Source organism: Gastrolobium bilobum, unplaced genomic scaffold, assembly GCF_033153095.1.
Source record: "Gastrolobium bilobum isolate Gb01-03AN ecotype WA unplaced genomic scaffold, APGP_CSIRO_Gbil_v1 utg19582, whole genome shotgun sequence".
NCBI classification, from domain to species: Eukaryota; Viridiplantae; Streptophyta; class Magnoliopsida; order Fabales; family Fabaceae; genus Gastrolobium; species Gastrolobium bilobum.
Window position 1 is genome coordinate 205860 of NW_026897571.1, and position 21083 is coordinate 226942.

Sequence of the window (21083 nt, forward strand, 5' to 3'; positions counted from 1 at the left end):
TTTATAATTTTATTTGCTAGTATACTCTTGTACAATGACCTCAAATTTCAGCTTCTAATACTGAAGCAATTTGCAGAATAATAAATTAAGAGAATGTGACATATGTCATTTTTAATGTAGTTAAATTTGAAAATATGAGTTCAATGTCATTAAGATGTATGTTTATAAGGATTCTGAGTTGCAATTTAAATTGACATAGTAATAGTATGCATTTTTATTTATTTATGCTTCTTGTTTTTGAGTTTATTTAATGAACCTTGTTTAATTCGTTTTAGATATAAAGAATATAATTGAATTTATATGTTAATTTATATATATATTTTTATATATCTATATATATCCGAGTCAACTGGTCCGACTAGTGACTCACTGGTCCGACCAGTGACCCAGTATCCCGACCGGGTCGATGCCCGGGTCGGGTTTAATAACACTTATAACCTAACCTATATAAGGCTAGGTTTGGCTGATTACATATAGTCAAATGAAGCAGACTTAGACTTTTAAAAAAATCTATTTAAAAAATAGGTCGTAGGCTTTTTTTTAATATGTCAGGCCTGTAAGCCTTCATGTCAGCCTATATCATATTATTTATTCTTAGTAACTGGAGATAAAGCTATTTACAGTGAGCTCAAAACTACATCGTTTTAGGGTTATAGGATTAAAAATTATAATGATAAAATTACAAAAACACCTTAATTTTCGCCCCAAAACGACATCGTTTTGAGCTCATCGGAGATAATTTATCTCTATTGACCGGAGAAATCCTTTACTCTTATTCTAAATAAAACAAATAAATTTATTATTTTAATACTTTTTAATAATAAATTAATATTATTTTAATTATTGAATATTTAATAGGATTAAACAGGCTAAAATAGCTATGTCAAAGCTTTTGATTTTTAAAGATAGGTTAGATTTACACAAACACAAAACTAACAAGTCAAGTTAGACTTAAAATATTTTATACATATCCAAGCTATTTAAGTCAAGGGAAAAGATATTGTGACAATCAAGTTGTGTTACTACCAAGTGACTACCAATCAATCTCACCGATAGATCGATTATGTTGATCCAACGGTTATATTTATTTCTATCTTTGTATGGTCATGATTTTCCAAATTTAATACTTTATATTTATTTTCACCTTTGTATGATTATGATTTCCCATATTTAATGCTTTCACTTTAAATATGGGGAATCATGACCATACAAAGATGGAAATAAATATAACCATTGGATCAACATAATCGATCTAACGGTGAGATTGATTAATAGTCACTTGATAATAACACAACTTGGTTGTCACAATAATCCCTAAGTTAAAATCTAACATAACCTAACATATTTACATTATAGACAGAACAGAAGATTCCAAAGAAGTTAATCACTTTTTTTTTTTTTTTCTTTTCCATCAATATATGCACACGTTAATCAATTAATTCAATATAAACGAAATATATCAACATAATTTACGTAACTGAGAAAACTCAAAAAGAAGAATAGAACAAAACAGAGCAGAAGAGGTAACTATCTGAGAGAAAAAAAAAAAAAAAAAACGAAGAAAACTCAGAAGAAAAGGTCGTTGCTTTCTGCTTCACTGCGAAGATGAACGGAGGCCCGTCTGGTTTCAGTGCGTGAATTCTCCTTTCCGAACCGTATAATCGTTTGGGGTGTTCATATTTCACACCCCTTTTATGTTTCAGTTCTCTCTCTGTGACAAAGTTTTTCCCTTTTCGATTCGATTTTATATTCAAATGCTTTGTTATCTTTGTGTGTGTCACAGTAAATGCTCCCGTGACAAGGGCTTTTATCATCGCCTCGGCGCTTTTCTCTATCTTCTTGGGGATCCAGGGCCGTTTCAACACTCTGGGGTTGTCATATCAGGTGCCCCTTTGCTCTCTCTTTTTTTCTTTTTGATTTTTTGTTCTGTTTTTATTTTCTGTAATTTGGCCCAATGTGTTATTTTTCGGATGTATGTGCAACTGGGTTTTGCTTGTAACATTCATGTATGTTATTGTTAGGTATGAATTGGGTCAGTCATTTGGTTTTGAAATTTGATTTTGACCGTCTGGGTTTATTTAAAATAAATTGAATGCAGTTTTTGTTTTATTTAATAATTTTGATTTATTTTGAGTTGCCTGGCATATATGTCACTTTGTGATGATAAGGTATGGGATTTGATCTCACGGGGAAAATTTCCATTGGTGTGAATCTGAGCTTCAGATTGAGTTCACTGTTTCTTTTGAAATTGTGGTGACTAGTGAGGGATAATGCTATCAATGAACAATTCTGGTGGGAGAATAAATAGCATGATTTTCTGGCTCCTAATCATGATTTGTCCTCTGAAGTATATATAATTATATATAAACACTGAAACTTTGTTATCTCTCACATAGACCCGAACATGTTATGCATTTAATACGTAGTCTTAATCCGGTTCTTCTCTTTCTAACAGGATATTTTTGGAAAGTTTCACATTTGGAAGTTGATTATGTCCATATTTTCCTTCTCATCAACACCAGAGTTGATGTTTGGACTGTATCTGCTATATTACTTCAGGCTCTTTGAAAGACAGATAGGTTCCAATAAATACTCGGTAAGTAATTTGTAGGTTAAAATTCAGGAGTTTATATGCTTTCTCTAGATATATTTTTAGAACCAAGGCCTGGCTAATAAAAAATTAAGGTATATGATTTGTTAGATTGATGAACGCCATCCCCTAAATTCAATTGCTGAACCACTTTCATGTTTTCACTGCCTTTTCAATTGTCCCCAGTTAAAAGTAACCACCAGTCCATCATCAACATATGCATTGATGCATTGTCAATACTTTTATGTTCATTTTTCAAATACCATATCTACCTCCATCTTTGTTTCTCCATCTGCACCATATTATGGCAACCTTACATAACATAGGAGAGTGGGGGAGGGAATATTTTGCTCTCAGTGTACATTGTATGTGGTTTTGAGACATCTGCGTTCACCCTTTATGCAGGTCTTTATTGTGTTCTCCATATTAATTTCACTACTGTTTGAAGTCGTTGCTGTAGCACTTTTAAGAGGTATTATTCTCAATATTGGTCATTATCTTGCCTTTGAACTCTTAAACTTTGTTTAGTCTCTCTATATACATTTTCTTGTGATACTTGCTTCATATTTTTGGTTGTGCACTCCCTGTTCATGTGCTGAGTTTTCCTTCTTGACTGTTTTTCTTGTCTTCTGACTATTTTTGCGCCTATCGAGCCTTTTCAAATACTGATTTAGTGGCGGGATATATAAATTATCTGATTCTGAGGAAGCTCCCTTTATGTGAGATGTTAATGCATATATGAACTTGAACTTTCATAAATTAAACCTCATTGGTGCCTTAATTTCCCAATTCCGAAAGCAAAATGTCTCTATCCCATTTAGGAAAGGCCCAGAAAACTGCTTGATAGTAAACATATTGGAGTAATTTGTGGATACTTATTCTTTAATTTGATAGAGCTTTTTACTGTGTGTAACTTATGGATACTTATTTTTTAATTTGATAGAGTGATTCACTGCTTAAGATGTTATTATACGGTCAATTATGTGTGGCTTTATTCACTTCGACATATAAAGCATCAGCCAATTTTTTATTTTTTATAGTAACTCGTGCTTATTCTTACTTTGAAAGTTATATGTTCACTCTTTGCAGATCCTACAACGAACCTAGTCACTCCTGGACCTTATGGCCTTATATTTGCTTCATTTGTACCCTTTTTCTTTGACATTCCAGTTTCAACACGGTTTCGTGTATTTGGTTTTCACTTCTCGGATAAGTCATTCATATATCTAGCTGGTCTTCAGGTATAGTAGAACTGAGTTATGTTGCTTATATAACTTATGCATGTCTTGAACCATTCAGCATCTGAAAGCTAATTTATTTTATTGTAGCTTCTTTTATCATCATGGAGAAGGTCCATCTTACCAGGGATGTGTGGCATTCTTGCTGGTGCCCTGTACCGTTTGAATGTCTTTTGTATCCGCAAAGCAAAGGTAATTTTAAGTCTGAATGCTCTGTTTTCTTAAGCTAACAAATCTGGATGCTCTCCCTTCTAATTCTCAACCTCTACAACTCTAACCACCTTACTGTTCTAACTAACTGACTATTCTCTGACCCTATCAATATATCTTAAGATTGACATAAAGTGTACACTTTAAGCAAAAGTTTATACCAACCATTTGATCTCAAGTTATGGTTGTTTCAATTTCAAAAATTTGGTGAGCAAGATCAACATATTAATTACTTATAATTCAATGGTCGATTCATTTAAGCCTACTTTCTATATGGAGTTATATACATTTATTAATACATATACATCACATACTTTTGGCTGTTAAATGTTTCTAAAATTTGACATGCAATATCAACATATTAATATAATTAGTGCTTAAGTTTTTTTAAGCCACGTTCTCAATGGAGTTATGTGCACACGTACATTTTAAACATGTAAATCATTTAATTACATGACTTTAGTTGTTAAAATTATTTTGAAATTCTACATGCAAGATCAACATATTAACTACTTATAATTCAATGGTCAGATTGATTCAAATAACTTTTCATGTGGAGTATGCATATTTTGAACTTTGTTTCTTAGAGGTAAAACCAAATTTGATGTCTATCTAGTAATAGTATAGATGCTATGTTTCTTGCTTATAAGTGGCATGAGCTATCTGTCTTTATTAAGATCCAGTGACAGTTTTAGGAAAGAACTCTTGTAAGCTTTTTATAAGTTTGTAAACCCATCTTGAATCTTCATGAATATTATATATAGGATTTACCGATTTACAGACTAAGTGCTGCCTGTCCTTTTAGCTGTTAACCAAATGATAGTTGGGGGTCATGTTCTTGTTTGAGATATATGGTGATAACAAATCACGATTGTGTCTAACCATTAAGGATATATAGATATCTGTCTAGTTTCTACATGCAAGTCTGCTACATGATGTATATTTGTCTTAATGAAATGTAACAACCATGAAAAAAGTTGGTATTTTTTATTTTTGGACTAGTTTTGTTTTTCCTTTTTCCTTTTCTCTTTTTCCCAATAATGTGAAGCTATTACTTTAAAAAACTATGCATTATAGATTCTTATACTTCAACTAATTACCGGGACGTTATTGTTGTTACTTGTTTGTGCTTATGTGGTCATTACAGTTCCCAGAGTTCATCTCATCATTCTTTTCACGAATTTCATTGCCATCTATGGGGAGTCCACGTGCAGCATCCAGAAGGAATGTTGTTGGGAACGCACCATCCTATCCACCTCGCCAAATGGAGGCAAGTTTTACTTTGTGCTCAATATGCTGTTGCCTTGGAATTTGGATATATCACTATATTGATTCAGGTTGTTTGTAAGAAGAGGAAGGGAGGGGGGAGTCAATTGCATAAATACCATACACAGTGCAGTAGTAGTTTGGAGTAACTTTGGTGCTTGAAGGGCGGCTGTTTAACAGCCATCTGATTATAACTGAACAATATGGAGCTTTGCTCGGATTCATTATCAAAATATATGTTTTGTTGAAATGTTTCTAATATATAGATTTAGCTGAACTGAAAAGTTTGCCATACAATTAGTTATAGTGATCTATGGCATTGCATTCAATGTTAACATTCCTTGGCCCTTAATATAGGATAAACCAATGAGGAATATATAGGAGGATACTGTACGTTTTGAAAATTAGTATCATTATTTTTGGCTGCCCTAAGAATTATCTGTTGATTGCAGAGAAACTACCCTGCTCCAATGCAAGCTGCAGTAGAACCAACTGAGGACTCAATCACTACACTTGTTTCTATGGGCTTTGACAGAAATTCTGCCAGACAAGCATTAGTGCAGGCCAGAAATGATGTCAATGTGGCTACAAACATCCTACTGGAGGCACAGTCCCACTAATTCCATATATGTTCTGCATAAATGAGAGCTGGATTGTTCTGAATTGATAGATGGAAGCCCAATCATGAAGTATTGGAAATTCACTAATTATGAGATGTGAGGATGTTTGTGAACTTCAGGCATTCATGGTTTCATCCTCAAGGATTCCTCCTCTTCGAGGAACGTTTTTTCCCACCTTAACTTGAATCTTTAGATTATCCATTTCAGGACTGTTATTGATAGATGAATGAGAATTAGGAGCCTGTACAAATTACTTGCAACATATGGAAAGCATGCGTATCATTTTATGAAATGTGAACCATATATTTATAGTGGCAGGCTCTTCTATGCAGTTTGTTTAAAGCATATGGAGCCCAGTTCCATGCTGTGGTCTCTGAAAGCCATTAACAATGTCACTCTGATGAGGTCTGGTTACTGTCTACAGTGGATTTTCTTGTTAAAAATCACAAACTCCTCCCCTTCTCTCCCTCTCCAAATACACACAAATTAAATATTATTTTTTTTAAAAAAAAAAAAATCTCATACTGTGCTTATGCCATTGGTTTTAATTTTGGAGGTGTCCCCTTGAAACTTCCCATTTGTTGAGGTTAATTTGGTCTCCTTCAATGTATTGGGGTGGAAAATTCAAGATTAAGCTTTATGTGGAAAAACTATACCTAAAATTTTGACCTACCATTTCAATGGAATGTTAAACTAATCCCCTTTACTGTAATCCTATTTTATTTCCTCATCATTTAATGGGAGCTGCCTGCGTCCATGCCGCCTTTCACATGTGTAAGTTAAATGTCACTGGATATTTTTAACGACCGGTTCGAATGGTTTGAGCTCATCATATATGCAGTCCTTTGTTCCACAAAGAATTAATATGTTGAACCAAAGTGAATTGGTTCAAGTGGTACGTGTTTGATTTTGCTTAAGTAAGATTTTAAGTTCAAGTTTTTGTGAATATAAAAATTTCCTTTGGTGAGAGTTCATTCCACCATAATGTGAATATTTCCGACTCGAACTGGATTTTCTCCCTTAAAAGATATTTACTGAACTAAATATAAAAATTAAATGCTTTACTGAACTTTACCTATCAGCTGATATCTGCCAAAGTTGAGAGGTGGAGCATTTAAATATTTTAAACTAAAAAATAAAAAAAATCACCTCAATTTTATTATATAATATTTTAAACATAACTATATGACTTGTATAGTTATGCTATGCAGTGTATTATGCTTTTAGTTAGGGGTGTTCATCAACCGATCCAAACCGATTCAAACCGCGGTAACCGAACCGAAAAATCGATAACCGAATAAATCGAAAACCGAAAAATCGAAAACCGAAAAAAAACCGCAAATTTTAATTGGATTGGATCGGTTTTTGGATGAGATGATGAAAACCGATCCAATCCCAACCGATCTAATATATTAATTTCCCTCTACCTAATTGGGTCTTTTTCCAATCATAGTTCAAAAATTTCTAAATCAAAGACCCGTTAACTCATCAACTAAACCCAAAAAAAATCTAGTCACATCTCATCAACAAAATTTTATCTTTGTAGAACTTCATTTCATTGCCCAAAAAAAACCTATATTATAGTTTACTAATGATTTTGTAATTCAATTTTTTTTTTACAAAGCCAATATATATAAAAGATGTGATTTCCATAATAATCATGAACTAAATTTTAGGATTTTCAAAAAACCGAAAACCGATCCAATCCAAACCGAAAAAAAATTGGATCGGATTGGATTGGATTTGAAAAAAAATTCAAACCGAATGGATAATTGTATGATCAAATCGAAGGGATTGGATCGGATGATTTTTGCTTCCAAAACCGATCCAATCCAGACCGCGAACACCCATACTTTTAGTAGACTTGTGTGGTACAATACATAAGAATTTCTGGGGTGGGGGTTCCACTAGGGCAGCTGCTTTAGTTCAATTTCTTAAGTTATAGTTGAATGATGTTCTTAGCCAATTATTTGGACTTCAGCAAGTATTTCCAGCACAACTTGCAGAGACAATTTCTTGATAACGTCTGATGATACTTTCAACAACTATGACCTTAATTGAGGAATCAAGCTCTGCCTAATAGCTCACAGGTTAAAAAAAAAAAGAATTAAATCACCAAAAAAATTAATTGGAAGGGAAGGGAATGGGCTAATGAATGCTACGCATGAAATACATTGGTATTCAGGTCATTGAGGATTCATTCATCTATAGGATAGATTCAAACCTTTGCGCCGATTTTAACGTGTAGCCAGTCTCTTCACACCCAAGAAATAATTAGCAGATTAAGAATAGAAAAAAACCAGGTACAATCGAGAACATTCTTTTTCTTTAATAGAAAGGAACATGATCCTTAGGGGAAAATCATCTGAGAAACTAGCCCTAATATTGGAAACCCAACCCATGCCTCACCATTTACTAGAAACGCACAATCCTTAATCTCCCATTATAGCTCCTAAAAGTCATTTCGGAACAAGCAAAAAAAGTGCAAAACTATATAATCCTCCGTTCCATAACTGCACTGGAAAACTTGAGCTGGTCCGAGGAACAAGACTTTAATCCTTCCTTCCATATCTTGATTGGCAGCAGACCAGCTTGAAAAACTTGAGCAGACAGGTCCAAGAACCATGAAAAGAATATAGGTGGCATCCCCTATTGAGGAATTAGGACATGCATAAGGTGGCGCCATAAGAGTTACACAGAGCTTATATCTACCCGGCCTTTTTGGAGTTGAAAAGCAGGGGTTATCCAGCTTCCGCAGCTGCATTGTATGCCTGCCCAATTGAAGTATCCCAAACGGGCATCACAATGAGCACAGGACAGCTTTCCCTCCAAAGCGCCTTCTTCAACTGAGTGACAAGAGATATCAGTAAAAAAATACTTGGCATTTTTATGCATATAGGTGTATACCATTGTATACCACCAAAGTACCTAATATGTGTATACATGGAGCATTCTACTCAAATGACGTAGTCAAGAAAAACCATCCCATAATGCTTCAATAGGCCAAGGCAAGAAAAAAATTGGTAATATACACTTCAAAATGTTATAAAAGACCGCTCTTAATCGTTTATACAAAGTGATGAGAACATTCTGCACAAAAGTGCAGTTAAAGTCACAGCTCGATGGAAAAATAGAGACATTGTAATATTGTAGTTAAATGTTTTCTTACCAGCTTTCATCCATCGTAAAGGCTCAATAAATATGGATGAACACTCAGATTCATCAGACTTTTTAAAAGGGTTGCCACTTCTCCGCTTGTGCCACTCAAAGGATGTCTCACCCTCGCCAGGAATATGATCTACGACATGCTCTTGCAATGCGACTACCCGTCGGCATTTCTTACAGCGATATGTAGGACTACGAATATTTTCTACTTTGTTATCTTCTTCCACCTCTGAAGAAATTTCGACAGGCATGCCAGGATCTGCACCGAGTTTTGAACTGTCTATCCCCAACCCTGAGAAATGATTCTCCCCTGAAAAAGAGAGACACATAGAGACAGAGACAGAGACAGGCATTACTTTCCTCAGAAGACATAAACTAGTAGTTAAAGTGTTAAACCTCATTTATTTTCAATGCCCATAGTAGATGAAAAGATCGACATGGGCACAAAATATACATAATACCAGAACAGCAGCCAGAAGGAACATATAACTAACTAGGTAAAAGCTTGAACCATAAAATATAAATAATAGAATGGCAATAGTTTTACAGACACAGCTCTAACTCGAAAAAATGACATATGGCCAGCAGTGACCCAAGAAAATGAATCGAATGGTCAAATATTGTCTCCAGCAGCACTCACTCACAACACAAGTACGCCATGAAAACAATCATGACATTTAACCTTGTTTTTTACATTCCCCATAATTCACATTATTGTCCTTGTATTTTGGGTGAATTCTATTACGCAACCATAAAAGTGACATAAAGTTAAAATTAAAATAAAGAAGAAAAATGTGAGTTCTATCATTCCAGTAATGACACATGACAAAAAAGTACGAGGTGTTTCATGTTACCCCAAAATAAGGTGTAGCTTAGAACCACCTATATTATTTCACATCAGTAAAAATTCAGTGCTATAAAAAGGACATGAGGTACCACAACAACAGGGAAGTCAGGGAGATGAGGCCATACCAAGTATTTTTAGACGAAAGCGCTTGTACACAGGGCTAGACTGATCAACCTTGAAACCCATCTCCTCAAACATTTTTAACTAAAAAAAGAGAAATAAATAAATAAATAATGTCATAACTCTGATTGGTAAGTATAACAAGTTTAAAAAAAAAAAAAAGATATATGCGGCACCATATAAAGTGACCTTTCATAGCACACATACCTGCTCTAGAAAACCATCATTGGGGCAAACAAATTCACAGCTCTGCCTTAATGATTCAAGGGCATCTAAAACGGAAAGAAGGAACAGTATATAAGTTAAAAGACATAGAGATCATTCAATTATTTGTTTCAAAAATAAAATATAAAATATTTCAGGACAACACCCAAATGACACACCATTTTAAAAACTGTATACCTAAATGTCACGTTTCCGAAACTTTTTTCCAATCTGCCACGGACAAAGTCTCGCTATTAGGCCCATCAAGACACTTTTCGTCACATAGCGCATCCTTCAAGACCCGCTGTCAAACACAACAGGACAAAGACCCCTATAGGGTCCAGCGGGGTTCAAGACCTGTTGTGTCTGACAACGTGACGCACCACGCTACGTCACGGGGCACAATAGTACTGGGTTTACTATTGATAGCATGATGAGTACGAGAGGTCTTGAAATCAATAATCTATAGTAAACCCAACAGTGTTGAACCTGCTGGGTTAGCTACGAGTCTTTGTCATGCTATATCTAACAGCGGGTCTTGAACGCTTCACCACGTGACGAAAAATACCCCATGTGACCAGTAATGGGATTTTGTTTGTGGCAGATTGAAAAAAAAGTTTCAGAAACATATCATTTGGATATATTGTTGTCAAAATCGTGTTATTTGGGTCGTTGTCCAAAGTATTTAGGCCATTTTGAAAAGACACTGACATACCGGAATGGATCCTCTCTTCTGAGATTGAGGTCAACTGAGAGGATACATTCCCCTCACATTAACTTTCTGCTAGTGTATCTCAGTTAGCTTAAAGCAAACTATAAATTATTGTAAAAATAAGAAGAAAGCTACTTGCAAGTACCAAATGTGTAGTGCCAGAAGACTTTAAACAAAGTATTGGTTTCGCACCTTCTTGAGATAGATGTTCAGTTCTCATCAAATACGCTGTAATAACTGCCGCACTGCGAAAGAAGGGTACTTAACACAAGACACAACAACTTACAAAAATCTCAACCAGATCAGCAAAGAAACTCGAGAACGTAGAAAAAATGATTCAAAGTGATTTCAGTTCATGCGATAGAATTAAAATTAACATGGAGAGATTGATAACAGAAGCGTAAGAGTGACTGTTACCTTCTGGAAACTCCGGCGAAACAGTGGACCAAAACGCAACCTTCCTTCCTACTGCGATCAATGAAATCGATGCAAACGTCTAAGAAATCCAACAAATCCTCGTTCTCGGTGTCCCTGAGAGGCACAGCCATCCTCACAAGCTTCAAGTCGTGGCCGGCGTACTCGAGCGAGTAGAGGAGCTTCTCCGGCGACAGGGCGCTCTTGGCGCCGACGTCGACGCCGCCGTCGCCGACGTGGACCTTCCGGATCTCCTTGACGGGGATGGTGAGGCCGCTGCGCCATTCGGAGAAGAAGGATATGGATGCGGAGCTCAGAACGGAGAGGATGTGCGTCACCTGTTGAACGCCGTCGTTTTGGAGGATCTCCGCCGCGGCGCCGATGTTTCCGATGAACAAATTCTCTCGGACCAGGTAAGGCATCACAAAGAAAATTTAAATTCGATTCGATTTTTCTTTTTTTTAATTTTTTTTTTTCAACTTGGAAATTGGAAACTGATGATTCACGACAAATTGGGGAATCAAAAGAAGAGAGTTAACTTGAAATTAATAAATAGTGATTGTTGTGGGTAACTATTGGGCCCCACGTATCGAAGAGTTTATTAATTGCTATCTTCTTTATGCCTTGGGTCTTGGGATGTGGGCCCGTTATGTACTTAAAAACTTCAAAGCTCCACATTACTTTGCAGGATCAATTTATAAAGTTCACTGACTCGGCTAATATTCAGTGACTCACTCAAGTCTTTTGTTTAAAAAAAAAAATTATATATACAAATTATATTTTTTTTTTACAAACTTTAGAAATATATAATATAATTTATAAAAAAATATTCATAAATAGATCCTTTTACAAATAAAATCTTCATTTTTGAAATGTGATACCATGTCATTCGTTATCGGAACAGTGTTCATTTTGCCACGTTTCATCAAATTATTTATCACACTGTCATACTAACAGTAAAAATTTCCGAATGTCACGCGGGATAATTCGCTACACTCTGCAGCGAATTATGCTTGCAAATAATTCGCTACACAGTATAGCGAAATATGTCATGTTAGGCTGTACAGTCAACAGTAATAACATGCGTCAAGCAGCAGTAATCCGAGCATAATTCTCTGCACAGTGTAGCAAATTACTGTCTGCTTGACATGTGTCATTTTTGCTGACTGTGTAGCCTGACATGACATATTTCGCTATATTATGGAGATAATTATTTGCAATCATAATTCGATGCACAGTGCAGCGAATTATGTCGCGTAACATTTAAATTTTTATTACTATTAACATGACAGTCTGATAAATAATTTCGCCGGAACAAAATTCTCATTGTCCCTTCGTTATCACTACTGGGAACCGAGTAATGATGCTTGGAATTGACAAATAATGTAAACCGTAGACCTCGTTTCTTCCTTTTAGTTACATATTCTAAAGTGCATATACGTGGAGAATTGTAAGAGGAAGATTGAGGTGTTTTTTCTCGGTCTTTTTTATGGTGATCGAAGATTATTGGAAACTCCTCCGTGTATTCCAATTGACTAGATGATAGTGTGATGAAAAAGGCAAAGTATGCAAATAAAAAAATGGTACTAAGGGTGATGAGACTACATATAAAAACTTTAGGATTTAGAATTTGTAATTAGTCTAATTATTCGATTAATAGCAATGCCATATCACAAGTTCAATACACACACCCATAACATTAATGTAAAATGAACAAAGAGAACATATATCATGAAGTCACCTTCTATGACAGTTCATGTGGGATGATACAAGATATTATGTCCTTTTCTCCCATTACGCGCATGACACGCGGGTGTCCATGTCAAGCAGCCAAATTGCACACCACTCTACTCCAATAATAGTGGGACAATTGTTGGATACATAGTAAAATCCTAAAATGTCAATATTCTTGGTATGGTATGAGTGTGATTCGTGCACCCATCTTTTTCCCACAAGTGATGAAGGGATAAAACCTCATACGATATAACAGATTTTTTTATTTCTCCTGTTCCAGTCATCATGGAGAAGCGTCCAAAAATCGTTAGATTCATGACCTTTCAGCCCCTCAAGAGGCTTGGTAATCCACCTACGCTAGCTTCCCTTTTAACGGTCCAATATGTGACGTACAATATCTTAAAACTGTGTGATAAAAAAGACCCTCATCCAAAATGAATGAGTTAAGCCCGATAAATATAAGAGAAATGACTCATAAATTATATATGTTAAGGTTTTGGGTTGGGATATAATATTAAATATCCTTATTATGAATCTGTCGTTTAGGCATATTTGATACGAGAATAATTATTTTTCCTAATTTGGCGCTACCCATCAAAAGAGAGTGTCCATAAGCAAATTACTCTCCCACCTAAGTTGTTGAAATAAAATATAGTTAGAAGTCGTTTGTTTCACCTTTTAGAAAAAGTAATTTTTATCACTTTCTTATTTTAAAAGTACTTTTTACAAAAGTTAAAATTATTTATATTTTTATAAAAATATTTAGTTTTTGAAAAAATATTTAACTTTTGACTTCTGATTTTCTTAGAAATTAAAATTTTTAGCTTCTGAAAAAAGTAAATTTTTGACTATTTTTGTGACTTCTCCTTTTTTAAAAAACAGATATTTAAATGAACTAAAAACGAAAAGTACTTTTTTTCTTAAAAAAAAAAAAAGCTAATATAAACGGGCCCTTATTCAGGTTTAATAGATTGCAGCGGTTTATATTATGAGATGTGGTAAGGAATTGATGAGTGCTTTTTGTTTGTACATGGAATTGTCCCAACATTATTTGGTTGTTTTGATGAAGTTAAAATTGTGTAATCTGAATGTGCACATGCACAAGTATACTTTCAATGGAGAATGCCATGTTATGAATGCTTGATTCTATTAGTATACGGGGAAAGTGTATATCATTTTAAATGATATAAAGTCGTGTTATTTTAAGTGAGAGAAAAGATAAATCATGAGAGAGAAAATAGAGAAAAAAAAATTTTAAAGATGTGGATCTCACTTCTTCGTGAAAGTGAAATGATGTAAGGTGTGTCATTTAAAATGACACATCTTCTTCCATTTAGTATATGTATTGTGTGAAGACGAAGACCAAGAAAACTTGCCATAGATTATTCCTTTGTACAAATATTGTTGAATACTTAATTGCTGGCCAAATTAAGGGAGTTTGGTTAATGATTCTTGCAAATATCTGAGGAACTATTTAGTCCTTCAAGTAGCAAGAGTTCATCACAAGCAGGCTTAGTTAGATGTGTCAATTATAAAATTGGAGATATTAAATGTTGAAAGATATAAGAGCAGATTTAAGTGAAACTAATCGCAGTTTTCCAAATGAGTAGGGAATTTGATTCTAGACAACAAGTCTGGCACAAATGTTGGTTGAAAGTAATTGAAAGTGCATACACATGGGGACGTGGGTTCCATTTGCATACTCTTAAGTCAAATAATGGAAGAACTGTTGACAAAAAATAACATTTTTCCATTTCCTTTAAAATTGGTGGTGCCAGTTCTATAATCTGTCCCATCTCAAATATCAGCATTCAGGTGTGGCCTTGCATGCATGTCGCACCTAGGGTGTCTTGCCACATGGATATCATTGCTTAGAAAATTAGAAAGATAGTTAACATAGAACAGTGAGCAGGCAGCACTAAGCAGGTAGTGATTCGCAAACAGCAAAAAAGTTACTCATGGAATACATCGTAAGCACACACCAAGTAGGGTATGGTTTTGCTCAAGGTCACATCACAAGTGTTGGGTATATATTAGTCCAATTGCTTGATGAATAGGAAAATAGATATTCAGTTTCTCACGTACACACACACATTTACAAACTTCTTTTATAAATTACATTAAGTATGACCGGTCATGTATTCTTGATTGAAGTATGACCGGTCATACTTAGTGTAGTTTGTAAATAAAAAGTTTGTAAATATATCTTTCCTCATATATATATATATATATATATATATATATATATATATATATAAATCTTTTTCTTATGTTGTTAGAGAAGAGTTATCTTATGTTAATGAAACAAAATTATAAGAGGGACCCACAAATGATTGGAGAGAAAAAAATAGAGGTGAGACCCACCTTTGTTATGTATGTGTAGGAAGATAGGTTATCTCATGTTGAATAAGATAAATATAACATACATATATATATATGAAGCTCAGTTTTGGATCAAAACTCTACATACAAACAAGGGACTTTTGATCGATATAATGTAAAACATAAAACATATCACCGATTTTTTTGGCAAACTATTTACTCCGAAGTGAAATGTTCATGGAAAATGTGAGCATTTAAGTCATGTATCACTACCATGAAAGAATTATGCAAAAGTTAGCATGCAAGTGCAATACGTGGTAGGCCCATTTTGGCTTTTGCACAAGCCTACAAATTATACTCCAAATGATGTTAAAATTATTTAGAGGGGATAGTCTGTATTAGAGAAATTACTTCAACAATATTTTCAGTTCAATGAAATATCCACAAGAAATTGAAACATGCAATAACACATAGTTAAAACGTATTGTACAAAAAATGAATGCAACAAGAGAGAATCTGAGCCCAATTAATGTTAGACAATGTATCATTAAGACAATTTTTCCCTCTCTATGGTGCCCAAAATTCGTGGACTTATGTCTCCCCTGATAGAATGGATTATCTCTATTCTTATAGCGACACTTCCACATTGAATAGCCCTATTGGTAATCGATCAAACACTACTTGAAAACGGCTATTCTGCTCAGAAATGAAATGTTCCAAATGTTCCTGAAAATTCTTGCTCCCTCAATCTATGTTTAACCAATCGCACTACAATAATAGTATGCAAATGCAAAGAACTTACAAAAACTAATATAGAAAAACTTCTCTTAAAATTTCAATTTCAATTTCTATTTATTAATAAAAACCGTAAGGTGATGATTTAAACAACACATACGTTCAACGACGAAAAGACATATATGTTCAACGACAAAGAGACACACATTTTATGTTATCAAAAAAAAAAAAAAAGAGACACATTTTTTATATCAAACTTCTTATTCATAAACATAATTAAGTCAAAATTAATTCCAACACAAACAAGTGTGCTCGAGGCGTCAAAATAAAGTACACTGGTACCAATCCACTCACTAATGGCATATCAACTCACCTCGTCTCAATTTTGGCGAATTGAAGGTGGGTCGGCCCATTTTTTCAACATTATATCTATATTCCCATCCCTCCTCCCTTGAAAAAGAAAGAAAAAAAAACAACAAGAGAGAGTGCACAATTTGGTAATTATTCTCAATCAAGGGATTAAGGATCTACTCGTAGTTTGATGAGTATGCCAATTTATACCTGGAAATTTAAATCACCATGAACATAGAGTTATAGTACTTGATTTCAGCCAAAAGCTTTCAAATATAAATCTTTTAAGAGTCCTTGAGCCTTAATTTTTGTAAAGAATACGGATTAGGTATATAATCAAGTGATCTTAAGCTGTCAAATCTAAGAACCAACACAATCCGTGATCCACCGAAATAACAGACAAAAGATATGGTAAAAGTGGAAATATTATATACATAAAGTCTTGGGTTCAGTGAGATGCAGAGTAGCATACTACTAACTATTGCATTATTTGATAAATCCAGATGCAACCTTAAAAGTGACACACAAAAAATTATAGTCCGGAACATGAACCATGAGCATATGCACTCTCCTTATATGGTTCCTGTCAAATATTTCACATTTTTATAACATCAGAAAATCTAAAAGATCAACTTCATCTAGCAATAAAACGCAAATACTCTAGTTAGTAAGGATTATGATATGGGCATAATACAAGCACAGCTCATCAACAAAGTTTGTCACTATTGTTTCCTTGCCCATTAATTTGCAAGCCAGATCCTCAAAAAAAGGGGTAGACTTTTATCACAGAGATTATGCAATCCAGGTCTCTATACAAGATATACCTTCATCATAAAAGAAACAATGTAATCTAGATTTCTATACAAGATATCTTCTACAGTTTCAATTTTTTAGGAACCCATAATCGCCAAGGTGTGCTCTAATCTGTTAACAAGAGTCTGGCCAGAAATTGAACAGTGTAACACAGATTTTTTTTCTTTTTGAATTTACAAAGCCACAGAAAATCACAACTTCTTAACATTGCAGAATAATATGTACAAAGACTCATCTATTGGCTGCATAAATAATTTCACCAATCCTGTCACAAATCTATGCTCCAGATAAAGTGACCGTATCCTAACTATCACTGCAAACTTACATTGATCACAATAAAATCCATCTGCAAGGGTAACCTTAATCAAGGACGTTCAGACCAAAATATCATGCATCCATGGAAGATTGGAAGAAAAAAAATGATGTTCTTGGGGGGAGGGCAACTGCATATATTTAAATTGTATGAAAGCACTTTCTGTTTTAGAGGTTGTCTTATCCTCTCCCCTATTTGCACTTCACTTTTTTTTCTCAATGAAATTTCTTCTTGTATCAAAAAACATGTAAAGTAAATTTACAAGAATATCTTTGAGGAGCATTTAAGTGAAATACATAACCCATTAATGTTCATACTGAACAGCATGCAAACTAAAGCTGCTTCCAAATAAAAACTACTATAATTGTATACCAAAAAAGAAAAAAAAACTATTATAATTGATCAGGTAATTGATTACTATAGTTACATCATTAGAAAATTGGAAAAATTTCATTTTCACCCAATGTGATTTTATGATTTATCACTTGATTCCTTGTGATTATAAACTTATTGCTTAGATCTATTGTGCTTAAATAATTTATTATTTAACCCTTAGTGGTTTCAAAATTTTTTTTTTTTTTTTGGTACATAGTGGTTTCAAATTTTCATTTACACTTATTGTGGTTACAAAAATATATTTGTATTAAAATATATATATATATATATATATATATATATATATATATATATATATATATATATATGTCACTTAGAGTCTTAGACCCCTCGTGGTCTTATAAATATAAAAATATTAACTTTTTTCTAAAGTTTATTTTATATAATTATTATATTATCAAATAAAATTAATAATTAAATATTAAATTAAAAAATATTTCTAGTTATTTATTTTAAAATTAATGTATAAATTATCTTAATTTTTATTTATTTTAAAAACATGTTTAAAAATTAAAAAAAAATATTATTTAAGTTAAATTAAATATGTATTATCAAAATAAAATATTTATTTTCTTTAGATAATTTTATAATGATATCGGATAAAAAATAGATAAAATAAAATAATATTTGATTTGAATTTATTTTCATGATAAGAATAAGTAAATTTTTTTAAAACTTATTTTCCTTAAATGCATTAGACGAGGATATAAAATAAAAAAGAGAGAAAATAAAAAAAAAATGTATATGTATAAAATTATAAGGATGTAATAGATACTATTATTAATTTAAATTAATTTAAATTTAAATAAATAATTTATATTTTTCGCTACATAATTTTAATTTATAATATGGTAATAATATAAGATAAAAGTTGAGAAGAAAAAAAGATTATGTATATATAAGTGATGCATTTTTATAACCACAATAAGTGTAAATGAAAATTTGAAACCAAGGAAGATTAAATGATAAATTATATAAACACAATAGACCTAAATGACGAGTTTAAAATCACAGAGATCAAATGATAAATTATAAAACCACAATTAAAAAAAAATGAAGTTTTCCCTGTGACAAACAAAACCCACTATTCTTAGGGTGTGCATGACAACCTTCCCGGAATCAATTCTTTCTTAATTTCAGTTCCCGGGAACAGAAATGTATAGGAAACTCGTTTGGTAAAACCGATTTATTTTTTTGTTCCCGGGATGAACCGGTTTAATTTTTGTGTTGGGGAACAGAAAAAAGAATCAAAAAATTTCTGCTTTTTTGTTCCCGGACACAAAATGAGAAACAGTTATCTCTCTCAATCACTCTCCACCTCTACCATCATCACCACCACCACCATCATCCCGAACACGATTGTCGCCACCATCGTCGCCGCCGCCATCATACCACTAGTGCCGTCGTCACCACCCCTCACCACCACGATGTTATCGCCACCATTACCACCACCTCCACCCATCACTACCACCATGCCACCGTCACCACCACCACAACTACCACCCCCGCCACCACTATCACCGTCACCACTACCGCCATCAACCACCACCACCATCATCGCAACCACTGCCGTCACACGCCGCCATCGCCATCACACGCCACTGCCACCACCCTCATCGCCATCACTACCACCACCACGACGCCACCACTACAACCACTACCATTGTCGCAGCCACTACCGTCACCATCACTTTCGTCGTCACCGCCACCAACCACCACCACCATCGCCACTTTTACACCACCCCCGTCACTACCATCACTGTTACCTAACACCACCGCCACCGCCGCAACCACTGCCACCACCACCACCATGATGCCTTCACAACCACCACCACCATGCCACTACTACCATTGTTACCGCCAGCAACCACCATACCCACCACCATTGTCGCAGCCATTGCCATCACCTCCACAACTACCATCCCCACCACTACCGCAGCCGTCGCCGCTGCCATTGTCGTAGTCACTGCCGTCACAACCACCACCACTATCTTCACCACGTCACTGCAACCAACACTATCATACCATCCCCGCCACCACCACCACAACCACACCATATGGAGAGGAAAGTGATGATCCAGAATTCTCATTCTCGGAATAAAAATAGAACATGTTATCAAACACATATTTTTTCTCAAGAACTGTTCCAAGGCATAGAAATAGAAAAGAATTGTTTCTTTTCAGAAATAATGCTAGGGAATAGAATGATTGTCATGCACACCCTTAACATTATTAAGAAGGAGACAAACTGGTTTTTTTGGCCATTTAACAATTGTATGTGCATTATATATAAAGTATATTATAAAAGATGTACATTCCTGAAATCATATGCTTCAAGGAATAAAAATCGTTACAAAAATAAAAAATAAACTCATTTTGCATGAGAGAATTACCCACTTAAAGAGAAACTTTTATTGTATCAAGTGGACATTAATTGTAACTTTGATTGTTATTATTGATAGATTAGTTTGAGACTTATCAGAAGAGAGACAGAGTTACGGTTGCTTCAGGTCATCCAGATTTTTCCAACTCAGCATACAAACATTGGGTCCATGCTTTAGGTATCATTCAATGATGATGACAAGTTTTTAGGAGTTCTTAGTTTAACAAATTTCTCTGCTTTCTTTGATCGTACAACCTCCCAGTGACTGAAATAACTGAATTTAAAATAAGGATATGTTTTCCTCATTTTACATGAGACAAATTATCTCATACAACACACATAAAAATAGATAGAATTCACTTTTTTTCTTTCTCTCTCTTCTTCTTAGTGGATCTCATTCACTCTTTTGTGTGTTACATGAGACAATTTATCTCATACAACATGAGAAAAACATTTTCCTTTAAAATAATATATAATCAAGTTAAGATCCATAACTTTATATACACAAATATTTTATAATTATACAAATTTCAAAAGCTACTATTATTTATTTATTATTCACATACTTTCTTTAATTATATTTTTATATTTTGTCATACATCGGAGATATGTTAAGCTAATTATATATATATATATATATATATATATAT

The 21083-nt window shown here is 33.9% G+C and overlaps 2 protein-coding genes across 3 annotated transcripts; one reads left to right on the forward strand and one right to left on the reverse strand.

Moving 5' to 3' along the window:
• The first annotated feature begins 1486 nt into the window (after positions 1-1486).
• Positions 1487-6334, forward strand: LOC133308213 (rhomboid-like protein 20). 2 transcript variants are annotated; one of them, XM_061508822.1, is made up of 8 exons: positions 1487-1630; positions 1784-1884; positions 2456-2596; positions 2996-3062; positions 3680-3831; positions 3919-4020; positions 5186-5308; positions 5757-6326. In XM_061508822.1, exons 1-8 carry the CDS (start codon positions 1606-1608, stop codon positions 5922-5924), a joined length of 879 nt encoding a protein of 292 aa, XP_061364806.1. In that variant the 5' UTR covers positions 1487-1605; the 3' UTR covers positions 5925-6326. The 2 variants fall into 2 exon arrangements, with proteins under 2 accessions (XP_061364806.1, XP_061364807.1); XM_061508823.1 differs by having other exon boundaries at positions 1493-1630; positions 5186-5269; positions 5757-6334.
• Positions 6335-8484: 2150 nt separating this feature from the next.
• Positions 8485-11970, reverse strand: LOC133308208 (uncharacterized). The gene is made up of 6 exons (XM_061508813.1): positions 11390-11970; positions 11165-11217; positions 10264-10328; positions 10062-10140; positions 9094-9399; positions 8485-8770 (listed from the first exon to the last, which is right to left on the reverse strand). Exons 1-6 carry the CDS (start codon positions 11806-11808, stop codon positions 8616-8618), a joined length of 1077 nt encoding a protein of 358 aa, XP_061364797.1. The 5' UTR covers positions 11809-11970; the 3' UTR covers positions 8485-8615.
• Positions 11971-21083: the final 9113 nt, after the last annotated feature.